At 37.0% G+C, this 25,708-nt stretch overlaps 1 protein-coding gene across 3 annotated transcripts in view; it reads left to right on the top strand.

Moving 5' to 3' along the window:
• SERPINI1 (serpin family I member 1) overlaps positions 1-25,708 on the top strand; it is a 49,466-nt gene that overhangs the window by 14,867 nt on the left and 8,891 nt on the right. For all 3 annotated transcript variants that reach the window (XM_085322285.1, XM_085322284.1, XM_085322283.1), the window contains exons 2-6: positions 11,585-11,852; positions 13,642-13,872; positions 16,546-16,740; positions 17,590-17,794; positions 24,546-24,643. In XM_085322285.1, coding sequence (XP_085178411.1) covers positions 11,603-11,852; positions 13,642-13,872; positions 16,546-16,740; positions 17,590-17,794; positions 24,546-24,643 — 979 coding nt within the window. In that variant the 5' untranslated portion in view covers positions 11,585-11,602. The remainder of the gene's footprint in view (positions 1-11,584; positions 11,853-13,641; positions 13,873-16,545; positions 16,741-17,589; positions 17,795-24,545; positions 24,644-25,708) is intronic.

Here is a 25,708-nt window from a genome sequence, read left to right as displayed (position 1 = left end):
CTCTGAGGAAGTTGTACTTGTTGTCTTCAGTTGTTGCTTATCTGCTCTCTTGTTGACAAAGTAGCTGCATGATGACTGGGATTTTCTTTCTTTCCTGTGTCTGTCATCTTTTGTTTCCTGCTTTCCTATTTATCTTTTAAAATTGCTGCTGTTCTGAACAATTCTCTCTGTGATGAACTATAGAAATAACACACATAAGGTGGTGCTGAATTTGTTTATTGCCTTCATAGCCTGACTGCTTGTCATATTAGAATGGTATGAGTAGTGTTGCAGTCTTTTTAAGCTGATAAATTCATGGAAGCTAGGGAAGAAGTGAGAAGGAGGAAGGACTTGAATGGGGGAGATGGGGGGAAGAGGAAGGAGACTTTAGGGGCACTGTTGATGTTAACTGCTTTTTCCCTTATATCCAGATATGTAAGTGGAACTATTGCCTTTTCTGGTGTCTGTAATCGTGGCCCACAGATAGCTGTCCTAGTTGCCGTCTCATTTTTCCATATTTGCAGAGCTGCTCCCAAGTGGAAGACATAAATTTAGAGTTTTGAAGTTGAAGAAATCTGAAAGGAGAAAGGTGAATGAAAATATTAAAATTGCTTGCAGAGCAGAAAGATACKATGAAGCCTAAGAGAGAAGAATTAGAATTGACTTCAGGGCCCAAGAAAGGTTTAATCTTTTTTTTCTGTACCTGCTCTTTCAGTGTTTCTCACTCCTTAGGAAAGATCAGTGATCAGCATCCTTCATATCAAAAGCTAAGTCTTCATTCTTTCTTTTGGAATTTTCCACTCTGAACTAGAAAGTAAAATCCTGCTGCTAGCTGAATTTTGCAGCCAGTCTATTATGTAGTTTTCAGAAAAAAGTATATTTTATGAAAGATGTTATGATGCTGTCTTAAATATTTGAAATGGTTAAGCTTGCATATTAGTGTTATGTTTTATCTCAAAGGTAAAGATTTTGATTACATACATGCTGATTCCCTCACTTTGGAGGAGAAAAGAAATACTCTTTCTTTGACTCTACTCACTTTTTTTTCTTTCTGAAATTTTTATGCAAGACTATCTTAGAGGTTGCTTTGTTTTGATTTTTTTTGTAGCAATTGTGGCTGCACTGGTAAGGCTCTGCACACTTGCCAAAACAGCTCTTTCAACTGTTTTTAAAAACAGTCCTTCACAGATCCTGTCCAGCTTCAGAGGCTCTGCCAGTACAGCTCTATTAAGTGGACAGTAATGGCTTTGGCACYTCTGTCAGCACATTTCCCCTGGCTGGCATCAGACCGGCTGCCAGCACAGGGGGTGCCAGGCTGCTGGGATGGCCTGGGGAGCTGTGCTTGAGAGCTGCTGTGGCCCAGTGTTTCCTACTGCTCTGCCGGTTGGCTGTCGGGACTGTGGCTGTCCTGACAGTCGATCTGATAAGTGCAGTTGTTTCTAACAGTAACTGTAGTTGGCTGGAAGCTCACCAGTCAATGTGGCTACTGCAGTCTTCCAACTTGTGTATAGAAATGGACTATGAAGCTGAAAGGCATTAGACAAATAATAACTGCCAGTTATAAATAACAATCTTGTAATGATGAATTCTCATTTCTAATTAATCTAGTCTTGATCCTTTTCCCTCTGAAGTCCTTGTAAAGGAAACTAAACATATTAAAGAATTATCTGCTTTGAACTTCTGAATTGCACTGTTTCACAATGGATATGCACCTTGTACTCTGGAGTGATWTAAAAACCATCATTCTTCATTGCATTTTATTAAAGAGTTTTTAAAGACTTCCTGAGTCAGCTGGTAGGCTTCTGAAATTGAATTTGGCAAATATCTCTCCCAAAGAGAAACAAGGTACTATCCATGCGGTATTCCCTGTTCTTATGAATCACTGAATAGTGAAGAGCTCCCTGTTGCATCTCTAAGTCCCTAATTAGTTGTCCTTCAGTCCTCCAACATTTGAAGGTTTAAAATCCTCTGTGAGGTCGTGTATCATGCCTGACTAAATATATAGTTTGACATAAGTCATTTTATGCATAAATAGAGTTCCACGAAAAAGGGTAAGGCACTTCAGATGCATTCCAAGTTTACTGGCCATAAATGCTTTCGCAAATGTATTAATATTTTTTAGGTTCTGCTGAAACTACATCATAATGCATTACAGCAATCTGTGACATAAATGACAGCTTTCATCACTTGTAAAACCATGCTCCAGTACATGCAGTTATGTTGCCTTTAGACTTAAACTGCAATGATTGCATCTGGCAGCTGCATATGGTGAAACTTAGCAACTGCCCTTTTAATTAAATTACAGTTGGGAGTGAGCTTCTGGGAGCTTGCTGGTCGGCTGAATTTCACAGTAAAATAACAGAATATGTGACTTAATGTAAATAAGGGAATTTGCATTACAAGCAAGAGCAGGCAAGTAATTGTTCCCGTATCTAAAATAATTCATTGCTGTGTGCTGTCTGTGCTGCTTCAGATATAGAAAAKATTAATACAGCATCAGATCACGCTGTTCCTCTGCCCTCCTTTCCCAACCCATCCATAAGTAAATCTAAGAGAGGAAGAAAAAATGCTACTATCTCATTTGCACCTAAGTGGTGGTTTCATTGTGAGTGGAGTAATAAATTTTACTTTTAATCGAAAAGAAAAAATCTGAAAATGTAACTTATTAAAATTAGTTCATAAGAGAGCCTTTCACTAAGGGCTCGCGTCCCCTCCTATGTCTTGGCATGTCTCTCCTCCACAGTAAAAGCAGTCCGAAGGGCAGGTTCCAACTGCTGGGCACTGTCCTATCTTGGGCCTCCACTTCTGTACTGAAGCAGAGCTGCTGGGCAGCTGTTGTGACCTGAGCCTAAGTCAGCTTTCAGGGTTCTTCACAAGGTTGAACTAAAGAGTCTGGGAAATGTCTTAGGTTATGAAAAACATTGTCAGGAGTGCTGACAGTATTGTTGGAGGAATGGGRGTAGCAACTGAAACTTTTTCTTAAGATAAGGCAACTTTGAGATAACTATATAAACCTTCTTATTTTTGCTTCTTGATTCATTTTAAAAGACTGGACTGCAAGCTACAATTCAGTTCTTATGGGTAATCTATTCATTTCATTTCTGAATAGAAGAAAATGTCTCAGATTTTAAATTACTTGTCAAATAAAGAAGAAATTGAGATCCAATCACTGTTTTCCTGTTTTCTCTTTTGATATGTTAAGTTTTAATTTGTTGTGCAAATCGTATACACAAAGTTATTACATAATACCAAAATAAGCATAATTGATGCTTCTAAAGTGCAACATGCTCATTCTTCCAACCACTTTTATTCTTGTCAATACTAAATTGAGGTCAGCATCTTTACTGTAGCTCCAACATTTATGCAAGTGATCTCATTCCAAGAGGTACACTCACAGCCCTCACTGAAAACCGCGTATATATCATTGCATACMTGGTTATGTTGCTTCTAAGGGACTTGACAGACTGTTTTGATCTGTTGCAAGGAGATCCAAAGCAGTATTTCATTTTCTAGTTTTCTAGCCTTGAGGCTCTCTGTCCACCCACAACTGGTGGTTGACTTTCTAAGGAGGTCTGTCTGCAGACCATCAATTCTGAACCTTTAGAATCACCAAATTCTTCAGTACTTAAGATTTTTCTCCTTCTCAGAGCTTGATCTTTGTATTCTTATTTATAGCTTATTCTTTGTGAAGCATGTGATAACTGTCACAGATAAAAATACTTTTTTTTAATAATTCCTTTATTTTTTTTTTTTTGTTCTAGCCATAAGAAACAAATATAAGAGTTGTATATGGGTCAGTACAGTGGCAGGTCTTAGTAGTTTCGGGGGGGAGGAGCGGGAAGCTTTCCTTAATTGTATACACCTGGATTTTGATGCTTGCTTTAGGCTATTCAAATTTAAGTATTTTGGATGTAACTTCTCAACATCTCTATTTTTTAATTGGAGCTGAGGGATTATGCTTCAGGAAGCTCAATTAAGATATCTTTGGCTTGCATAATTGCATCATCAAGTTAGTGAGTCAGTGCCAAGTTCTCTGAAAGTTTAACAATATTTGGGGTTTGGTGTTAGAAATTGTCAATGTGGAAGTTTTCAGTACAGTTCTCCTTTCAGGTTTTCTAGAAGGTGCTGATGTTATGGGGCCGTAACATCCTGAGGARAATGCCTTGCTGTGTGTGTTTGAGAACATGGTTTTAGTACACCCCAAACATTGTTGAATGGCTCTTCATCTTACGTGTTACATACTAACCCTTTAATACCACCACAGTACTTGATACTGTGCTGTTTTCTGATGAAACTGACCTCAAAGTTTCCTGCTGCAGAAGGCACTGACTCACGAACTGGCAGATGGTGGTGAAATCCCATAACTTTATTACTAATGTTAATGCAGATTGAAATATGAATGTAATTGCATGTCTCTGAAATAAACAAAATCAAACAAGYTTAATGATTGAACATATGTCTGTAGTACCTCCATCTGACAAGGTCAGGAGCTCACATAGGCATATTAAGCTGCCTTTGCTTATTGAGTATAAACATTTTTTGCAACACAAAACAAATATGTCCTGATATGAAGCAGTAGGCTTGCAGGCTGAATATAACATACATGTCAGAGACGRTATTTATGCCTGACAGGTGTAATTTCACATAGTTGTCATCACTTCTCTAGTAAGCAAACTACTTTGTAGATATCTTCAAGTACTACTTGAATTAGCCATGATAGCTATATCTTAAAACTATTTATGGGCATTTAGTTATTCTCCCATCTCATTGGATATAAGCAGTAACACATCATGGATATAAGCAGTAACATATCATGGATAGCTTGTCTATTATTCTGAAATTGCTATTTTAACACCTAAATATAATTTTCAGAAGGACTCTCCTGTATCTTAATTCTGTGTATATGCATACTTTAGTGGATTAAGTAAGCAGATGTGGTGTAGATTTCACATTTATATGCTTGGTTGTAGTGGTTAGCCTTTGTACTGCCATCTGCTGTATACCTGCTTGTTCTTACTTGTCATGTAAAAGTAACTTTGACATGTAATAGTAATTATTTCTCAGGCTAAGTCAGTGCAGCCTTGTTTTACAGTGCTCTGTGTAAGTTCCCATGCTGAAGGAGGAGAACAGTTGAGTGATAGAGAGGAAAAGGACAACGAGCAAAGTAAACATGAGGGAAGAAAGTGCCATGTTACTTCTCTGGGATCTGTTAAAGGTAAAGCTGCAAAGTTGGAGATGTGAGAATGCTTTGCTCAGGTAATGCTAGCTGGAGATGCAATTTTTGCATAATCTGTAAAGTAAATTAAAAACCCACAAAGTTGGATTTCTACACAAAGCAAAAGAGCTGAAATAATGATTCAATGTCATAGTGCAGTATAAACTGGTAAAGTGGGTTTTAAGAATCTTGTGATTTGTAATAGCAGCCACAATCCCTTGTTACTCCTGGGCAGCGTGCCTGAGGCAAGCCTAAACGAGACAGGCAGCTCCTCCTTACTGCTGTGTACCTTTGCACATCCTTTAAGGTAGTCATGACAACGACTGCCTGGCCCTGGGTGAACAGCTAATGATCTTGCTAACTGCTCAGTGCATCTCCCTTGCTCAACTAGTGTTCCCTTGTTTCTTCATGTAGGGAGAGTTGCGTTGAATTTTTTTAAATGATGATTATTACACAGCCTGCCCCTAGTATATGTGCCAACATATCAAGACAACATCTAGAATAAAGGTATCTGCAGCAATTGTCATGTTTTGCTAGCAAAGCAGTAGTTGCTGAAACTTTTATAAAATCTGTTGCAAACATAATAAAGTTTGGTTGGGTATAGAGGAAGTGCAGGGCACCTAACTCCTGCCTGGATAGATAGAACATATTTTTTTTGTGTGTATTTTTGTGGTGAGTGGTTTTTCTTTCCCCTCTGACCAGGTGAACTTGCTCTGTAAGTAAACTTTTTTTTTTTTTTTTAACAACAACTGTTTTGCATGCTAGCAGGCGCTCCTCTTTAAAGGAGAGAATGCAGTCAGTTCTCCCACCGCACTTGCTTAYCTCCCCAAGCTTTTCCCTCAACAGGATGAATCAGCAGTTCTTCCTCATTTGCTTCCCATACCTTTGGTGTTTAGCTTGCACATAGCCAAGAGTAATCTTCAAGGCAACTAATCTTAGTTTAGCTTCTGTATGCTGAGGAACTAAGGACAATAAATCACGGTTTTRTTTTGCAAAGTTTCTGGGTTTTAAAAGCTGTAAGGCGAGTTTCTTTATAAAACCCGCAGTCGGTATAGGTGTAAAAAACGGAAACAATAGCCTTTTTTCATCTGTCTGGCATATACAAGGTGTTAAATTGGACCCTTAATTGAATTTTTTGGCATGTTCCTATTTCAAGTCCAGTTCTTCTTGCTGTTTCAAAATTCATGGAATTTTCTATCTGTGAACCCAGTACGAGTTTCAGGCAATATAACATCTCAAAATATCTTGGCTTATRGAGGATGCTTGCCCCTTTTGCATTTTTCTGAAAGCATATGTGATGAACTGAATAGTTCAGGGTTTGTGGGTGTGAGGGGGCGATGTTGTTCTACTTCCTTTCTCTTAGTCATTCCAGCCTTATGTTTGGGGAAAGGCAAGAGCTACAGTTGTAGCATCAGTCTTGTGTTCTAGCCTATGGACATTTTCCTTTAAACATAATTTAAATAGTTCTTTTCTCTCTGCTCATGTACAGGAGTACTAAATCTGTGCTGGCTTTAGGAAAAAGCAGGAATGTTGCCATTGCATTGAGCTAATTGAGGTCTGTTGTGGAGGGGGGGGCAGGCTGAATTTTGGGGCTGATGAAACATTTACAAAAGCTTTCTGAAATTTTGAAGGAAACTTTCCCAGGAATTGCACTAGTTATGACTTCAGTGCAATTAACTAATGAATGTAGTGTTTCTGGAATCTCTCTGATTACCTTTAGTAGTAAGTGAGGGAAATGATAAATGCCTACAGAGATTAAATTCCAAGGTGAAAAATCATTTGGTATTGAGAAGAAAGGAGTTGTTCCAAATGATCGTGCTGTGCATAAAGACAAATTAAAATCAGAAGCAGAGGGGAGAGCCCTTTAAGATGGCTCCAAGAAACTCAASCTCTTTACAGAACTGCATCCAAATAGGAAAAAAGCCCACAGACAAAACAGACATAGCTCAGTTCCCAGAGCGGAAGTACCAGGAGAATCAAAGGAATGTCAAACTGAGTGGAGTAGGGTGTTCAAGTAAAGAAGTACATGTATGTTAGAAGAGCGGATTTAAACTGAAGTTATGGTAAAATTAGACAAATAGCATGATAAACATGGATATCACTGAATTGCTGCAACAGTTAGTGTGCTGGTGCTGCCTCCTTTTTGAGAAGATCAGTTGCAAGCAAGAGCAAAACTAGTACTATGCAAACCTCTGCAGCAAGAGATTGTTTATTGTATGTTTTTTTCAAGAAGAGGCTGTAATGAGGAGAGCATTTGTGCATTGGTACTGATTCTTTCATCACCTGTTCATGTATTTGACTTAATGTATAAGACAAAATGTAGTAGAACTTASTTTCTTTCACTGATTGGCCCTCAAATGGAAAATTCACATGTGGTCTTAACAGCTGTGTGTTTGATGGGGAAAGGAATTTTAACATTCTTTTTTTTAACTTGTGTAGTAGCCAGTAAATGCAGGATGCATACAGTAACATCTGAAACTGATGATTCTTACTTTTCTTTTTAAAAAGAAGATTGTTAAATATGAACTTCAACCCCCTTTTCAGCTGATGCAGTATTATTTAACTAGATTTCACTGATGCAGAACAGCTCAGAGAGACTGTACTGCCGATGAATGACAAAGAACACTGTCCAAAAAGTCTGATATTCATGGGAATTGTCTAATATCCCAGGCATACATTATATAATGTTCAACTTCATTTCCCTCACTTAAAGTATGTTTGTGAATAGTATATAGTGGATTTTAAAAAACGGTCTCCAATTCCATGCTGTTGAAATRCAACAAATTATTCAATGCTTTCAGATCTTAGTGAAGGAAAAGCTGAGAATATGCTGCACCKTAAGTGCTTATCAGTTCATTGGTTGAAGACCTGCATGAAGAGGTATGGGAAAGCACAAAAYCAGAAAGAAAAGCTATCGCCTGAATTAAGGTGGCATCAGGGAAGCTATATGTGACTGGAATGCTAATTTAGAACTAGATTTCCAATTGGCAGTAGAAAAATGTATGCTTTTTCCGGAAGTACAAAAAAATTGAAGAATTTACCCCAAACCTCTCAGCTTGGACAAGTGAGAATAAAATCTAAAAAGGAGTAGTCATCTTCACATTGGCTTGCAAGGCTTAGTCAGAATGCTCTTCAATAGCCTTCTCCCACAGACATTTAGTCCACTATAGAGCATCTTCCCTTTTGTACTCTTACTCATATGCTGTGAAGAAGCTGTAGCTTCACAAATACTGTAAGMTAGCACTGCCACCAGGAGAAATTATTCCACCCTTTGCCTGCACTTACCTGCTCACTCCCACCTCACTGACTCCCRCCCTAAAAAGCTTTGCTCAAACTTGGTCCTTTTTGCCTCAAAGAACATTTCCCTTAAAGTCTCACTTAAATACTGGTGATAACTTTCTTCAAGCATGCAACAAAAAGTTTGATAAACAATATCAATCTTATTTGTTCTGTATATGTACCTGTTCTCTCTTCTGTCCAACTAARTAATTAGAAGTATTTTAGTTCAGTTATTTCACATAAGGAGCTTTTCATGAGACTAGTCAGGAAGAAAATACTCAATTTTTATATGATTTGAGCTTTTTAGCATTAGCTGATGCCAAATATTGGTATTGAAATAGTCTATCTCACTTTGTGAGCACCTCACTAAGTTGTATTCCCCCCTCCGATTTGTTTAAATGTCTAGCAATAGAGCATATGACAGACTGTTTCCAGTGATGGTGTGCTAAACAGCTGCCTCTGCAACAAAAAGGCTTTGGAGAAATTTCTTTTTTTGAAATGGAAGATTATCTTACATCTGTTGTAACCTTCTCTCACTCAAAGCAAGCTGGCACAGTTCTGTGCTATGGGCTAGATAGAGGGGAAAATTCTTAGCTATTTTTGTAACTATATCCATATTCAACAACAAAGGTTGGTTGCTCACATTAGGTTGTGAGTTTCTCTGAATTTGTAGGCCAGTACACACACACACACACACACACACACTCCCTCCCTCCCTCCCTCCCTCCCTCCCTCCAGCTTAGTCTGTTCCTCATGTGTAAAATATCACTTATGAAGCTTATTTCCTCGGTTTTTTTGAGCTCTCTTGGCTCAGACTGTGAGGTGTTTATAAGCATCTTTCCTTCTGTTTGTGCAGCTTTCAGGTTAATACCAGGGTTCTGTATATGACAGGAGTGTGCTGAATGTAGTCTTATGTTTTTTAGTAGTAGGAGCAATGCTTGCTCTATTTCTTTATTAAAAAGAAATCTAGAATGTCCAGAACTGCAAAGGAAACAGAAATCAATCTATTTACTGTCACAGAAATCTTAATAATCTTAAGCCAGTAATTTTTAAGTGGGAAGGTTAAAAAAATATGTAGTTATTAAGAAAAGTAATGAGAGCTTGTGATACATTTATGCTGTTTTGGACCATTAAAAGTTAATGATCTCAGTCTTTATGAAATAAAGGTCATGGCACAGACTGAAATGTGTTCTGTTGGGAGACAGTGAAATGTTAGGTAGTTTTGTAATTATGCTGAAGTATATCATCATAGAATAGGGTTGGAAGGGACCTCTGGAGATCATCCTGTGTCATTCTTTAGTTGATGGCAAGTAGCGTAGGGGTCTTCAGTGGAGATTTTTGATACTTTGCTAAGAACCAAAGATTTACAGCTAGTTCAGAGATGATGTGGTGCCAGCATAGGGGAGGGTTTACTGGAACTGAGGAATGGGGCGTATTTCACATAGCCAAATACACCTRTAAGCCATCATCAGGAAGGGGATGGGAGAAGGGGTAAAACGAGACCCTGTCTAACACTGCTGGGTAAGGACTTGTCCTCTTCCCCTGAAGCTCTTGTAGTTTCTGCACCTGTTCATCTCTCAATTTCTCATTGAGAAAATGAACAAAAAGCTAATCTGTGGCTAGGAGATAGGAAGAATCTTAAACAGTGACTACATCAAAATTACTGTCAAAACACATATATGTACCCTGTTGMTTTTCAATTCCCTTAGCTATAAAATGTGAGTAATAATGCTTAAATTATGTATCATTCAGTGTTGTGTGAGTTAATTAGGTAACACTACATAGTGCTTTGAAGATGAAATGCATAACATAAATGTTGTATAAGGCTTACTAAGGGTGTGCATGTCAGGTGTATAGAAATCCGCAGTAACTCTAGAAACGGAAAAGCTGGGGAGCATAAGGTGGAGGTGCTTGGGCTGGCTTGTGCTAATTGACTCTGGGCAGGCACGTTCACATGAATGTGGTCCAYGTTGGTGAACACTGTAGACAGGCACAGCAACATGCAAACATTTCCAGACCAAAGCTGTTTATCATACGTTCTCTAGACCACTAATTTGGGAATCTTTGTTGCTTTATGTGTGAGGGATACTCTAAGTGTCAAAGAAGTAACAGAAATGTAAGCCATGTTGGCTTGGTATTGCTGACCCCAAACACTTGGAAGTAATATGAGGTGCCAAGGAAATGTGAGGTTTAAAAGAAAAATGGAGGGATGGAGATGTGTATAGATTGCCCCAGAAGCTGGAGTTTTAATAACATAGCTGTTGTGTGATTAGGCAAGCAGGTAGCTTGGAAAGTGTTGTTTACTAAATTTTAGCAAAGCTGGGAGGTGGATTAGTGAAGAGMGTTGGTACTAACCCTCTATTTCTTTATTGAATTCACTTTTTTGTTTTCTCTATTTTGAAACTTTCTTGCTGGTACATACAATAACCTTAACTCTCCTCTAAAGATCTTGGAGCTGGGGTTGTTACTTAGTTAAGTAACTAGCTAACTTTTTGCTTTTATTTACTAACAAAAGATACTTCATTTGGTAAATGAGACATGTCTGAATTTCATTCAAATACTTTTTTTTTTGACTATTTGCCATGTTTTGTAGCTGAGCACTGTCATGGTATATTTCCTTTGTCATGAGCAAGCTCTTACAGTACTTCATATGGTTTTACCAGTTTGAGGCTTTGGCTTTTTGGAACTTAGGTGAATAAGTTGCACCTTACTGGAAGGTCAAATGAAAGAAATGTGTGTCTTTAAGTCTCCTTGGTRAAGAACTGCAGGAGTGCATAGCAATTCAAGAACTACTGTTACAAAAGGGAAAGAAAGAAGACATCGTTTTGAAATCTACCTACAGTAAATTAGCAAAATGTAAATTTTACAGAAAGTCTCAAAAAACAAAGTTGCATAATGATGAAGGTTACTTTTTTGAAAAYAGATCATTACTTTAGTTTGAATGGTGTGTTTTTCAGTGTCTCCTCCAAATAAATGAACTGAACTCTGTAACTGTATTCTTGTCCACACAGATTTAAGGCTAAACAATTTGATATTGTTGTTTCTTCCTTGAGCTGAATCTTTTATTTCTTAAGCAAGGTTGGCTAATTTTCTCTAAATTTTATCTTGCAGATCTTAGAATCTCAAGACATGTATTTCCTTGGACTGTTGTCTTTACTTATTTTGCAAACTAAGGCGTTCAATACAAATTTTCCTGATGAAACCATTGCTGAGCTTTCTGTGAATATTTACAATCAGCTGCGAGCTGCAAGAGAAGATGAGAATATTCTTTTCTCTCCTCTGAGCATTGTAATAGCCATGGGAATGGTAGAGCTTGGAGCCCATGGAACCACCTTGAAAGAAATTCGACATTCCTTGGGTTTTGACAGCTTGAAAAATGGTAAGGTCTTTTAATCATGTTTTACTCTGGCTATTTCTTATCTTTAAGCAACCAGTGGCAATGCCTGAACAACTATGATGGTGACCCAGTGTTGTCTATGGGTTATTAGTCAATAGGCTGTTTGACATCCTGTTTGACCTGAGCATGCTGAAGCATGTTTCAGTGGATTCTGCATAATCTGAGAGATGCTAACATACGACCCTGGCTTGGGCACCTGAACCTCGGACAATTGAAATAAACTATTAGTCTTGGCTTCTGTATGTAAAATAAGCGTGTCATTTGCCTGAGAGTTGTAAGGGTTTTTTTTGGTAGGGCTTGAAAATGAAAGCAATACAATTAAGCAGTATTGCATAGACAAAAAATATGAAAATGTCATAGTAATTTAATCAGAAATGTTATAATGCATCTCTAATTTTGTTAGAATTTCTTTTAAGATGCTTCAATTTTGCCATTCCTTGATAGAAATGACTGAGGTTTGAGAGGGAAGGGGTGAATGAAAACTTAACTGGTGGGTGAATGTTGACTATGATTAGCCATGAAATTCATACTTAACACCTCTAGAAGATAGATGTGTAATTCCTGTTGTGTTAAATAAATGCAGAATGTGGAGGTAAGGCATAAAAACAAGTGTCCTTATACTACTTTTACCTTGTTTATTCTAATATTGAATTTCACTGTAAGAGATATGCAACTAATGTAGTTATATGGATGTAATTAAGGGCAGAATTTTCCCATGCAGTCTTATTTTCATAATAGAATCTGCATATTCTTTACCCTAAATTCTGTGTCCATAATGTTCTGTCTTCATTGCACTGCATAGCAACCAGATAYTCAAGCTAACCTAGGAAATGTAAGTGTCTTGGATGTTTCGAGATGGTACCTTGTGTTCACATTAGTCTTATTGAGAAACAGATGTTTTTTTTGCAGAGAGAATAATAGTACCATACCATGCCATTTCTGGGAAGGGGTGAGTCTGATGTAGTGCTGCACTGTGGAATGCAAGCACATTCTGACGCAAGCCAGTCCATACTATGACTGCAAATGGGGAGGATCAGTGAATGGCAAAAAATGATTTTAAAGAGGCAATTTCTATACATTTTGATGTAGTAATTGGTTTGAAAACTGAATAAAACTTATTTGCTTGTTTTACTGGACTTCTAAGTCCTCTGTGAAAGCATCTAGGGGAGGGAATTCTGAATATAACTTAAAATATGCTTAGCAAGTTCACTGTGCACTGTACCACTACACAGATGATGCCTTCATCTGAAGATTACAGCACATGTTCAGTTCTACGGTTTGTCTCTAAAACACTGACAAGTTGTCCCCGACTAAATTGAGGAGGGCRTGCAGTTGACTTAAGCTGGGCCATTCACAGTTCTTGCATGAGTGATACTCAGTGAAAGCACTCCAAAGATTTTGTCTTGGAATGTATTACCTTGCTCAACTTTTAAGTTACCCAGTAAACTTTACCCAGAAATTTCAGCTTCATGTGGACCATGCAACAGTACAAGCTTTCTGTCTTAAAGCGGAATACTTCATGAGTCTCATCAGTTTTTGGTTTAGAAGCAGTTTGGGTTTCTGGAGGTTTTTTCTGTGATGCTGTCACTGTCTGAATTCCTCATTAAACTAAACAATTAAAAAAGCTGTGTGAAGTGTAAAACATTTAAAAGATGGACATCTGCCCTTCCCCACACCCTTGATGATAGCTTTGTGAATTTCTGGAGGAAAACACAGAATAACTTTATTTCCTGAAATGTCCCTCTGAATCTATTTGTTTTTCTTTCTGCAGGTGAGGAGTTTGCATTCTTGAAGGATCTTTCTGCTATGGCAACTRCTGAAGAAAGTCATTATGTTCTGAATATTGCTAACTCCCTCTATGTGCAGAATGGATTTCATGTCAGTGACAAATTTTTGCAGCTAGTGAAAAAATACTTTAAAGCTGAAGTAGAGAACGTAGATTTCAGTCAAAGCGTGGCTGTAGCCACCCACATCAATAAGTGGGTGGAGAATCATACAAATAGTAAGTCCATGTGGTTCTTTGATGTACTTCTACAGTAAGTGTTCATTGTGTTTCTGAATTTGGAAAGTTTTGTAGAACTTTTGCCTTGACTGTTACTTTAGTCTTAAAGTAAACAGGTATCTCCTCCCATAAAAAGAATTCTAATATCAGTTTTTTTTGTGGAATTATTTTTCCTGTACAGGGACGATGTGTTTCTAGGTAGCATTTACTGTTACTAAACCATGTGCATCTGTCAGAATGTATCTTCCTCTGTATTGCTATCTTGAAGTGCCTGTAACATTTATTGAAGGTGAATGATATTTTAATAGTAGGCATTTTAACAGTATTCTAATACTGATCTAGATATTTATTAAAAATAGGTAAGTGCTGTTAACTGTAGAAGAATGTTACCTGAAGAGATTATTGGCCTGTGTTCTAGGTGTGTGGAGGATCCCTAATCCTTTCTCAGGAACTTGTAGGCGTAAGGTACTAAAGAATACAAAAGTAAATTTTGATAAGCACAATCAGACCCTGTAAGTGAATCTCTTCCCACATGAGGAAACAACTCAAATGAGCCAGATAGCATGCAGGGAAAGTGTTTGATTTCAAGAAGGTTAACAATAACTTGTAGCAGGGGAAAAGTATAAGTGCAAAACTACTTATGTAAATGTATTTATTCAGACCTACATGATATATAGTGCTTGTTCCACATGTGGAATCAGAAGCATATGGTGTTCTCTGATTACATGTAGAATCAAGATATGAAAGTGAAGTTACTGCCCTTGTAAGGATCAAAGCATAATCTTATTCTAGGTCATCTGGCACACTCTGGAGGTTGATATTTTAAGAGTAATTCAACTACAGAGGACTAGTTCTAATATAATTTGTACCATTATAAATCTAAAGGTAAGATCAGAATCTCCTTTAAGGAATTGACACATCACCACATTGTCTGAAAATTTAAGAATCCCTGATGTTTTATGGAAACTTACAGCACCGGAGTAAAAAGCAGCTCATGTAATGCTTTTATGCTGTTTTGAAAATCATCTTGTTTTTCCAAGAAAAAAATGGAACCTATTATATCCATAATAAATTCTGCCCTTTATCTCAGATTACAGAAATGGAGGGAATGCAAGTCATGCAGCAGATTGCAGTGTTTTCACAGAGAACCATGGTGCATGTCTGAGGGAAACTTAAAATTCTGTTTCTTTTGGAAAGAACAGCAAGATCAGATCCCCTGCTTACTCTGCTTTGTGTCCTACCAAGTTTATAACCATCACCCTGGCAGGAACTGTAGAGCCAGCACAACCAGCTGGGGGTCACTTAGCATTAGGTTGTGATAGTAACAGCCCTTCAGCCTAATTTCTTAGCAATAGAGATCATTTTGCCCTGCCTGATAGCTCTGCTGACAGAGGAGACTACTTCTCTGATTAGGAAAGGGATACAAGACAGATAAGCTTTTAGTTCCAGCATGTTAAGCATGATGGGTGGCTCAAAGTAGAAAACATAACTGTCCAAGCTTTCTCTGGCCAGATGTATTTGTTAACAAATGGCTGAGAAATGTAAGGGAATATAATGCACCAAATGAAAAAGGAAAAACAAAGTGCATACCACATTAGTTCCTTCCTTTTTTTTTTCCTTTTCTCTCCAGTGATAGGGAGTGAGTATGTAAGCAAGGGTGAGATTTCATTTTCAAGAATGTCCTTTCAGATAAAATGAAGTATAAATATAGTCATGCCCAAAACAAATACTACCCTATGTACAAAAGTTTCACATCAACAGGCAGGTATCATGTGTAGCTGCAGAAAGCAGAATTAATTTGTATTTTAAGCTATGAATTAAGAAGTAATAATCAGAATGAGGAATTTATTTTAACACCTTGCACTGCAATGTCAGTTAAAAATAGAAGTGAGTGAGAAAACAAGCAACTTGAAGCAGGCTGTAATTCTTCAAGAATAGTGACAAATCTGGTCAGTATAACATTTAACATACTCAGTTATTTTGCTGTAAAGCAAACTGTTTAAGAGAAGCTAAAGCAGGTAGCAGAGAATTCAGTTATAAATGATTTATTTTGRGACTAGGAGAAAAGCAGCTCTTGCATTCAGCTAACAAACCTTCCAGGATCAGAGCAGATGCAAGATGTTTTCTCTCTTCTGTTTTCGAGGACCAAATGTCWGTGGAACAAATTCTGAGAACTTTAGGATTAGTCTTTTATTTAGAGTCAGTGGGACACTATTTGATTAGAAATTAAATACTTCAAAATTGGTGCTGATGTTCCAATGGATATGCTTACACACTTTAAGCAACCATTTAAGTACTACTTTGGTTTGGAACCAAAGTTTGTATGAGTTTGACCTCTAGAGGATAACACTGAGCCATACGATAGCACAAGTGTAAACATTCTTTGACCCCATTTCCACTTAAGATTTCATTGTGGTGAATATTCAAGCAGTGATCAAAAAACAATTGACTGACATACGCTTGATGGAAGAATTTATGTACCTRTGCTGTGATTTAGGTTTGCAAAACACTGTCAATTTAATTTGGGATTTAATAGAACATTTGAATTGGAAATTATATGTTAGCACAGCTTTTTATTTTCTTGCATTTTTCAAGCTGTCTTAAGTTTTGATTTAATGTTCAATTTGACATGCTGACTGACAGGTTTCTTTTTTCTTTCCCTCCACCCCGCAGATATGATCAAAGATTTTGTGTCGTCAAGGGATTTTGGTGCTCTAACTCATTTGGCTCTAATCAATGCAATCTACTTTAAAGGTAGTTGGAAATCACAGTTCAGACCTGAAAATACAAGAACTTTTTCTTTCACTAAAGATGATGAAAGTGAAGTGCAGATTCCAATGATGTACCAGCAAGGAGAGTTTTACTATGGTGAGCTTTACTTGGAGCTTTAGCAACTTAAAGCTAGTAATTCTTCCCTTAATAGTACTGTTGCAGTAATACTCATTTGTATTGTTCTAAATGTGGTGTTTGACTGCCCAATGAAGGGATTCTGATTTGATGTCTTTTCATAATGTGTGTGCTTGTGTATTATTCTGAATAGTTATCTTTTCATAATGACCTTTCTTGATTATTTTTTAAATGTGTTTGGTGCCATATGCTGAATTTGAGAATGTTTGACCATTATTTCCAACCCCTTTACATTTCTAGAGCTATTTCTGGCTCTCACTAAAGTGTTTTCTTGTGCTTTGCTGTATATTGAGTATTGTAAATGTTTCTGCTCCCTGTAAAAGTGTTGATTGCTATTTTAACAACCTTAGAGAAGAGAAATAGTGGTTCTAGGAACAGTAGAATTAATTATACTTGTTTTCTTTAACTTGAGATTGAACCTCCAATACGGGTTCTACAATGTCTAGTATTGACAGTATTTCCCTCGGTCTCATTGTTGATAAACTGTCTTTCCTGAATGAAAATGTTCTGCTCATTTCCATGAAACTCTTGGGAATTTTAACATCTTTGAGGCTTTTGTCTGACTTCATGGAAATTAGCTAACAGATTCAGAGGTATGATTACCTACAATCTGAGTGATTCTCTGCTGTAGGAAACAGGTGTAAGGCTCAGATCCTAAGGTGAAGAAAACAAGATTGATTTTATATAGAGTAAAGGGGGTCACCTTAAGCTCCAGTATCTAGCAAATATTGCATAGTGTTAACTGTTTAACTTTTCCCTCTTTAGGGAAGATAAAAGAAAATTCTGATAGCTTTTTTTCCTCTTTTGTAGGGGAGTTCAGTGATGGCTCCAATGAAGCAGGTGGTATCTACCAAGTTCTGGAAATACCGTATGAGGGAGACGAGATTAGTATGATGATTGTTCTTTCCAGACAGGAAGTTCCACTGGTCACACTAGAACCACTGGTCAAAGCCTCGCTGATTGATGAATGGGCTAACTCTGTGAAAAAACAAAAAGTGGAAGTATATTTACCAAGGTGAGATCATATTCTCAGGTCAAAAGAAGGGAGAAGACTGTTTGCATTTGGGATGGTCATAATAGCAAAGTAGATAAAGCTTAAACAGCTTGGTCAGATCTGTGGTTATGTATCAAGCAAATGCAAGTTGCTTTGAGAAGAAAGCCACGGAGGCCTGCACTGTGATATGGTAGTTGGTTGAGCGAGAGATGGATGTTGCATTTGAGCAGTAAGCCCTGGAAGGAGGAATATATTCACTCTGAATGATGGCTTCCTTCATTTTGCAGAGCTCATTATGAATAAATTCTCTTTAGAAAGGAACCATAAAAATATTGCAAGTCAGAGTTAACAAAAGCTAAAAATGTTTTGTTTAAGTACTAATTAGATTTCTATTTGCTAATTTAAGAGTGCTAATGGCATGCATCTATGTAGACRCAAATGGTTGAATGTTGAAAGGTAATTCCAATTTGTCTATCTTCTTTCACAGCTGTAATAAATAGTTTTCTCTTTCTCCTTGGAGGAGCAATAGAAGAACAAGACATTACTATCAGAATGGGATGGGGCTTCTGTCTATTTGTGGGCACATAAACTGAACATGCTCAGTAGCATGGATATTTACTCAAATATATCACTTAGTTATTTTTCACAGAATTCTGTTTTAGCTGCCTTCAGATACTCCTTTTTCATGCTGGCTTTATACTTGACATAATAGAGGTGCTTACTGCTAAATGTCTCGGATGGTTGGATAATGATGCCCTTTGAGTGATTCATAATGATTTCACTGAAGTGTTTATGTAATGATATAGCGCAGTTTTAATGTAGTTCATTCTACTTTCTGTTGCATTATGTAGCAGTACATGGCAGTAGAAAAAATACTAGTAGTGAACCTTTTAATTCATTAAAACAACTTTTTTTGGTTTTTGTTTCTTCAGGTTATTTAAGGATTTGAGGTTTGTTTCACATATAAAGAGCAGGAAAAGAGTCCTTGCAGTTTGACTTTCCTTCCAATGTAAGGACCACTTTCAAGAAGCTGACTGCGGCTGTGAGCGCAGTAAGCCAAGGCTAGCAGGGATAAATTAGATTGAGATGAACTGGTGCTATTGGCATGCCGTATCATTCCAACTCAGGATTGAATCCTACTTCCTTTTAAAGTTTTAATGTTTGGAGTCAGAGCAGTGAGGGAACAGCAGTGTTTTGGGGCTCTCTATTTTTCTCTGCCCCATATAGTTGGCAATAGGAGTTAGTTTTTAATCAGCTGTTCCTTTGAAGAAATACAGAGAGCAAGAACTACACTGCAGATTTTGTACAAAMTGAGTCTACTCTCTTGTGCTTTTTTTATTTTTGTTTTTCCCTCCCTTGAAATTTCAGGCCCAGGTGGTTTAGTATTAACATTCTGYTAAGATGAAAGGGACACTTCTCCCAGGTAACATCTATCCATATCTGCAAACTGCCTAGATGTTACTAAATGAATTAAATATGAGAATATGAGAATTCTTCCATTCCTCAAGCTTCTTTTGTAACTTCTGTTTTTAACTCTTTTATAAATCTGAGTATTTCACAATGTCTGTATAGGTTGCTGAAATTGGACATCTCAGAATACTAGAGAGAGTGATTCATAGCAGAAGTCTGTCTCCATTAACTATATAGCAAATCTATGAGACTATATAGGAAATCCATGAAAACTAGCTTCTGAATTTAGGAAGCTTAGGTGTATATAGGGTTAAATGCATGCATACCATTGTAAACATAGTAATGATACTGAGCTTGAGTTTTAGTTTTACAAGTAGTTTTAGGTTTTGTTTGCTTAAAAAAAAAAAAGACTCCAAGATTCCTGGAAGCCATGATCCTTGGACATGAGTTTGTGGGACATAGGTTTTGTGTCTGTCTTCTGTGCCCAATATCTCCTTCTTGAGACCTAACCTTCGTATCTGTTACTCTCATCTAAGAGTCTCAAAGAACTTGGTAAATGTTAGTTGTACCTCTTTTGCTTATAGCTTTAATTCACTATCTTCCGTGTTTTCAGATTATAAATGATAGCTAGTGTGAGCTTGAAATTCCATACAGTAATACAGTAACTTCCTTATCAAATTCCAAAAATTAATTGCATGCTCCCAGAGAGTTAGATTTCCGTTAGGATTCAGAGGTGATCTGTGCGGTTTTATCAGTGCTCTAAATAAACACTTCATAAATATTTTATACTCTGACTCAGAAAGACATGTTATGAAATGTGGCCTGCAGGCACTGTCCACTGAGAAATTAAAAGCAGCAGTAGAACAAAATTAAATTTTTATATCCTGAAAGGTGCTATCCAATCATAAAGTGAACACTTTTAAACTTACACATTTGTAATAGGGCATGAATGACTAAACAAAGCGGAGTTAATCACAGCTTTCCAATTGCTGTCTGCATTATCTGTGTGCAAATGAAACTGTGTATTATTTCTCTTAATAGCAAAGGAGAGATTTGTACAGAATTGTTAAATTATACTTTCTCATTTTCATTTTCAAATCATTGTTTCCAGTTTAACCCAGACTAAAGTGATCAACATTTTAATCCACTTTTTACATAGAAGTGAAACAGACCGTGAATCTAATTTACAAAGCTGTCTCCCAAACATAATTTACTTCAAGAACACAGAAGAAAGAACTACCTGATAACAGTGCTACAGTCTTCATAGTTCCTCTTAAGAATTGTTCCAGTATGCCTGGATTTCTAAAATGAAACATTTAMAAATAGTTCAGACTGTACTAAAAGGGCAAGTTACTTTTCTAGAAAATTATTTTCACTACCCAAAAGAGCAAACATGTTTTTTTTAATGTGCTCTTTTGAGTCCSCATTTCATGAGGAACGGGTGAGTTCTAATTGCTTTTGAGATGCAATCATGGAAGAGGCACAAAACTGTTTTGCTGAAATGCACACTTAGCAGTCAGCTTCTGCAGCTCATAATTAAGTCTGAAAACAAGGACCTTGCTGTAGAAAGAACCATGACCTGGCCTTGGTCATCAGATCAGCTGTGCATCTCTTTCAGGTACAATGCAAGTTAGTTTGGCACCTCAGGAAGACCTAACTGAAATTCCAGCTAAAATGTTGGAATCTGTCAGCTATGTATTGAGAGCTGCTTGCTAGGTTAAATATTGATACAGTTCCTGAGGCCTTGTCCTTCAACCAGGAGTGTATTTGACCCTATGGTTCTAAGAAGGACAGCCATTCCTTTGCTTGCTTTTTCTCCTGCAGAATGTAATGTGCTAAAACTTGGAGCTTTTTGTTTTCTCTCATTCAGAAGTTTTAGTATTTTGTGCGATTATGGCCTTTAGGATCAATCACAGTAGTCTCCAGTTCTCTTGTGCAAGAGTTATCAAGTATAATCAAGTATACTTGATTCTGTGGATCCTGAGCTTCTGAAGACTTCTCTAAAAATTTAACATCTCAGAGTTGCATAGCATTATACAAGATCAGGCCATCATTTTTCTATCTTAAAAGTCTAATGCAGAAGAAAGATGCTCTGATCATGTATGATAGTTATTCCTGTATACAAAATCTGGACTTTCAGATACTTAACTAAGGAAACTCTATGACATAAATGCATCATTTGAATCTAATGCTTGTAGAATTTTTAAAATTTCATGAGGAGCTCATCTTTTGCTGCTAAACTCTCAGGAGAACTGTTTGTTAGGAAGTAGAATTAGTTTGAGAAACTGTCTCATTCTACCCCCAGTTTGTATGGGAGAGGTCCAAACATGATTGAAATCAAGGGAAGCATTGTTGTTCAGCTTTTTGGACCTCATTTCAAGTTTAGGAAGTAGAGAGAGACTACAAACAAACCTTGTGAAGATAAATATAAAGCAAATGCATGTCCTTGCTTTTTCTTGGCTTTGACTAGCTTCAACTCATAGCCTGAGTCATTATTCCTTATTAATATCTTTGTGYCGTATGCTTCCTGAGGAAGTCTGTAGAAGCCTGTATATCTCTATGCATGTGTATCAGTGAAACAATCRTGTAGTAAGAACAGAAACTCTCCTTTGGACTAAACAGATCAGTCCTCCAACTTCTTTTTTTGGCTTACTCTTCATCTTCTCTTCAGTGTCTGAACTTTCTCAGGCCTCCCTTCATGGTTTCTAATATTCCCAAGTTGCAGAGGATAATTCCATGACTTATAATAAGTGTTGAAATTGATTTATAGTACTATTTTTAGCATCAGATGCACCTAAAAGATTGTGGGGAAAAAATTGATCTGACCTTCTGGTTCTTTGTATGAACAGACACTGCAAATAACCATGTGTTAGGACTAGTATGTAGTAGCTCAGCAGTTCAAAGTCTGGAGGTGCAATAAATAGTTGGTTTGAGAAATAACATTTAATGGGTCTCTTCTGTGTTCTAGGTGGTTGACTTTCATTTGGAGTAACTACATCACTGGTTATAAGGAATGCAAAGAAATCCAGATATGATGTATCAGTTATGCAGAATGCTAACCTGAGTTTGCGTAGCTTGAAATTATGGTTCAGTGTTTAAAGCAGCCCTATTATTTTCAAAGGCTAGTTCAGATGTCAAATAAAATATGTGAAGTAAGAATAATAGCTTATTTGTAATTTTCACTGCTCTTCAGTACATGTGAGAAAGGAAGAGAGATACCATATTAACGACAGTTTATTTTGAGTAAGTTTTTACCATATGGTGAAACAAAAAGGGAAAGAAGGGAAGTAATCAGTTTTATTTTTTTTTAAAGCAGCAGTTTGGTATTTATATAGTGATGTGATATTTTCAGTCTGCTTCATAGATCATGGACAAAAGGAGGTACTCATWTCTGTAGATATTACCTATAGTATCTTCAGCATTTGCTTATTTGCCTTTCCAGAGATTTCAGTCAGGACTAATACCCTCTTTACGATAATTTAAGTCCATGCTATCCTCCATGTAGGTATTCTTTGTTTGTGTTTTCTGGTGGCGGCATACTCAGCCGGGGCTTTCGGGGTTTGTTTGTTTGGAATTTTTTGAAAAGATTCCCAAACCTCTTCCTTGATCAGCATGCAAAAGCTGCTTTTTTTAATCATGTTTTTACCTTCTTGGTTTTTGGGTTGTTATTTGTCACTTAGCAGAGGAATGTGCTTGCTGTCCAGTGGTCCAGAGATTTAAACCTGCCGATAACTTTCATTTATATCCTACAGTGATTCTCTGCAGTTGAAAAAGTGCGCTTTTGCAGGGTTTTTTTTCTTGTTTATGACCTCAAATTTTGCTTTTCATGTGGATTCTCGTTATTGTCCTATTCTGGAATCTCCATCTAGTTTGATATTGCTATTAAGCAGCTAGGTTACGGTATGTTGAAAGCTCGATACATTAAATGTAAACTCTGAAGTAAAACCCAAAGGGAGTTACACCACTTAAGTCTTCGTAAAATACATTTTAACATTAATTTGCTCTTCCTTCATGTTTGTAGGGTAGGTATAGTTGGATTTATGTTTTGGAAAATATTAATATTGATTTAATATAAAGGAAATATTTCTGGATTTTATTCACTGCAGTGCGATAGCACAGAAAGAACATCTGTACTGTTTAAATCAGTTAACTCTGGCATTAGGAGGCAAGTCTCAGTTCATCTCTTTTGGGTTTTTACTGAAGTCTGTAAAGTAATTCCAGATCCGTTCCACATAGTGTCTAATGAGAACAAAACCTGATGTCTTGCGTTGGAGGCTGGAAGTCAGTGGGAAACTTGAATGCACAAGCAACTTGTAGGTTTGTCTTTTAACTGAAAGCTAAAATTGTGCGAAAGGTCTTGAGCTCCCTGCCTGGAGTTTTTGACCAATGCTCACAGTGTTCTAAGGGGGAAGCAAGTGCTGATTCCTCTTAGAGAAGGTAAGCAGGACATGCTTCCCTTTCCCAAAATCCCATCAGCAATTTTCAGGTCATCTGGTATGTCCCTCCASGTGCATGTCATTTGGTAAGATTGTTTCTAGCCAGTGTTATTATTTGTATTACTTTGATACACTGCATTGTGTTTTTCTGGCTGCCCATGTCTGTGTCTGCCTATACAGGAGGGACCTGTTTTGTTTGTCTTACTAACATCAGACATAACTTTTAAAATCTTTTAGAAAAAGTTATTGTGCTGAACATGCTTTTGCCCAAAATTTTGCCCTCAGGACAGATCTCGATTTGTCCTTCCAGCACAGCAGCRTAGCACAGTTGGCAAGCTAATCCTGAAATCGTACTAGGTTTTAGTTACAAGTGCATTTACACCAACAACTATTTGTTTTCCTTTTCTACTCGCAATTAAAACCCAATGAGAATTTTGCCACCAGATTAATTAGATGCTAAGTCAGAACTACCTTATTGTTCATAAATGCTGTTCTTTGCATATACTTTTTAAATAAAAGTGGAATATCCATAGTTCCCTCTTTTCTTTGCGAACAGCTCTCTATGAAGCTTGTACTGCTCTTTGAATTGCTCGATATTTCATTGTAGTATGTGTACAATTCAGTTCTTATATTAACCCTTTCTTATTAAAAGTAAGCATTTATCGGCTACCACRTAACTGATATACTACCATTTTATGGTCAGATTGTGCGTACCATTAGTGTATCTTTGATTGCTTCTACATTAGAAAAAAGCTGTCAAACTGGTTTATAAACATTTTAATAGAAAGTGTCAGTGTTCTATACTGCTACTTTACATTATTTACCTCAGTATTTCAGTTGTCATTATCTAGAAATTTTAATCTTCTAATAGTAATAAATACTACTTGGATTCTTGCCTTTTTGCAATTTTCTGTTTTGTTCTCCAGGTTCACAATAGAACAAGAAATTGATCTGAAAGATGTCATGAAAGGTCTTGGAATTACAGAATTATTCAGCAATAATGCTGACCTTACTGCAATGTCTGGTAAGAGGCTGTTGTCTTTTAAGATATGAGAATGTCTTAAAATCATGTGAAGATTTAAAAAAAAAAAAAAAAAAAAAAAAAAAAAAAAAACTCTTTGAATTACGCAAAAAAACCTGTTAGTAAATCTTTGTTTCATTTGAATTCTTGAATGACCTAAGTCATGCTCACTGTAGGAGCAGTTGGGGCAGGGGAGGAATCTCATGGGAAGATACTGTTTACTTGGCCAACTTCACTCAGAGCACTTTAGAATTGGAGCTTTTTAAAATCATGGAGAAAATGGAACATTMTGCAAGAAGCAGATCCTTATTACAGAATGTGTGGCCTGAGTGCCTTGACAACAAATGGGATTAATACCACCAGTGYGTTGTCATCTCTTGTCTCTAGAGGTTATTTGTTGACAGCATTAAGAGCATTAAGCTGTTGTACAATTAGTCATTTCCCCAGATACCTTCAGTATAGAAGCAGCACATGAAAGAAAACTATGATAAAGGTGAATTGGTCATTTATGCTCTGTGTCTATTTAAATTGGTTTTTAATACTTTATTGTCAGAAGTYGAAATATCCAATGCATTTGGAAATTCAGGTGGAAATGACAAATATTTGTGCCTTTAATACCCTCTAAGGGTATTGAACTAAATACTAAATGAGCCTGAGAAGTTTTTTCCTTTTTGCCTAAGAAGCCACACAAGCAGTGTATTTAGTATAGTCTGTTTAGAGCTGAAGTGTAGCAGACCAGCTGAGGTGCTAGGTTCTGTCTAGATGGTGTGTGCCAGCATGGGTTTACTATCACTGTTTTTATAATTTAYATTTATATACCTCTCTGTATGTTTCTGCTTTATGGCTTAATTAGCCAGATGGACTCAGGTGATGGGAATCAGCTGTTCTTAATTATCTGTTCCTGGAAGCCATCACACTTGTATGGCTTCGTTCAAGGGAGTGATGATGAAAGGGAACCTTTCTCTAAGCCTTACAGCAGAAATGCTTACACTTTTCACATAGCTTGTGACTTTTACCATATTTGAAATCCCATTTGTAGCTTATGTAGTTTATCCTTTTTTTTTTTTT

Source organism: Rhea americana, unplaced genomic scaffold, assembly GCF_003343005.1.
Source record: "Rhea americana isolate MKP2758 unplaced genomic scaffold, rheAme1 scaffold_76, whole genome shotgun sequence".
Lineage (NCBI taxonomy): Eukaryota > Metazoa > Chordata > Aves > Rheiformes > Rheidae > Rhea > Rhea americana.
Note: the sequence above shows the minus strand (reverse complement) of the source record. Positions and strands in the feature narration are given on the sequence as shown.